This window comes from Alternaria postmessia, assembly GCF_024291825.1.
Source record: "Alternaria postmessia strain BMP 2775 chromosome Unknown scaffold_412, whole genome shotgun sequence".
NCBI classification, from domain to species: Eukaryota; Fungi; Ascomycota; class Dothideomycetes; order Pleosporales; family Pleosporaceae; genus Alternaria; species Alternaria postmessia.
In genome coordinates this window covers 1-1,558 of record NW_026260485.1, presented here as the reverse complement: position 1 = coordinate 1,558, position 1,558 = coordinate 1, and the positions used below count along the sequence as shown (strand labels likewise).

Here is a 1,558-nt window from a genome sequence, read left to right as displayed (position 1 = left end):
ACTGCGCCCCTGGGTGGACTCGTGTGGCTTGTTCATGAACAGGAGGATTTGAGACATGTGATACGTTTGCATGGTGGATGCGTACATGGGCATGGAGTACAAGACCTCAGTGAACATGGACGCATTACCGTTGGCGGAAATGGGCCCAGGTGCCTGTGAAGGAGCCCTAGCAAAAGGTTCGAATGTGACTGGGAGGTTGTCGTACCAGACCTGCAACTGCCTTTGCAGACTGAACCAGTGGTCGAGGAGGGCTCGCTGAGGAACGCCGGCCCATGACATCCCGGCTTCGGCGAGCACTTCATCGCTTCCAGCCATGAAGTTGACTAGCTTAGCCATGAGCCAGACAAGGGCGCTGCAGATGAGGTCTTCTGCCATCGTCCTGTCATTGCCCTTGGACAAGCCGCATGCTGTTGTGTTACCGGGCATGACATAGCCTTGATCATCAATCTCAAGGCCAGCTTCTCTCCACAATGTGAGGTCCTCAGTATCTAGCCTTGTGCTTGTCCTGTCGATGAAGGCTGCGAGCATATCCTGCCTGGCAATGTTCCAGAAAGCTGCTCGTCGAGCTTTTGAGGTGAAGCTGAAGCTTGCAGATGGCACAAACGATGGAGGCGTTGGCCCTTGGACTGGCATGACATGTTCTTGTGGATTCGCAAGGAGAGACCTTGCCCCAGCGAGATGCTTGCTCCAATCCTGAACAGACGTGTCTAGGGACTCGTAGACACAGATAATGGCAGAAGCTGTCAGCAGCTCATCGGTTCTTGATACCAACGAAGTGTTGTTTGACGTTCGTCGTCGCTTGAGCGCTGGTTCGTCGCAGACCAGGTCGGACTGCCATAGTTCGCAGTCCGATCCATCGGCAGAGGAGCCGACGACCATTTGGAGAGCGTGCAGCAGCAGCGATATAGCAGTGTCGTAGTATACCGCTGCCTTGTGCTTCCAGTCAGCTGTTGATGCGTCCGGGTGCTGTTGCATCCAAGCTTGAAGCGTCGCGCTGCTTCCCGTGACAAGCTTACAGCCTTGAACACGTGCAATAGACTTAGCAGCACAAGCAGCAGCGGCGTACTTGAGCAGTGGGCTTTCGCGTGCCTGCATTGGAACATGGAGTGTGAAGTAGGTACTGAGATCGAACAAGTCCATCCAGCAGCCAGGACCCTCTGAGAACCATCGTAGGAGGAGGTCAATCTCGTGATCGTCCCCAGTAGACATGCCAGCATCTGGTCGGGGCGGTGAGTATGGTGAGCTGTATACCGACCCAGAGTGACGCACGTGACCCGCAGTGTCAAATGGCGAGTTGAGACATGAATCTGTTGGCGGTGCGGCTCTAGAAGCAGTAAACACCGCTACAGGCTCTATATGTTGATTGCACAACGATGGAGAAGGCGAGAGAGGAGTCGCAGCAACCGTGGTTGACGCTGGTTGCATGAGCGATTGTGTTACACGGGGTTAGGCTATACTTCTCTAGGCTCGGTCCGTACTAAGGCGAGGTAGACTAAAGCGGTAGTCCGTGAGGTATCGTATGGAATGATCAGGTGGAAAAGAGTTATCGTTGTAACCA

General features: G+C 54.2%; 1 protein-coding gene across 1 annotated transcript; it reads right to left on the bottom strand.

Annotated features, from left to right (window-relative positions):
- Window positions 1-85: 85 nt before the first annotated feature.
- J4E82_011735 (uncharacterized protein) lies at window positions 86-1,209 on the bottom strand (the record flags this gene model as incomplete). The annotated part of the gene is made up of 1 exon (XM_051737926.1): window positions 86-1,209. A coding segment is annotated over one exon (1,124 nt), but the record flags the coding sequence as incomplete, so codon positions are not given.
- Between the last annotated feature and the right edge of the window lie 349 nt (window positions 1,210-1,558).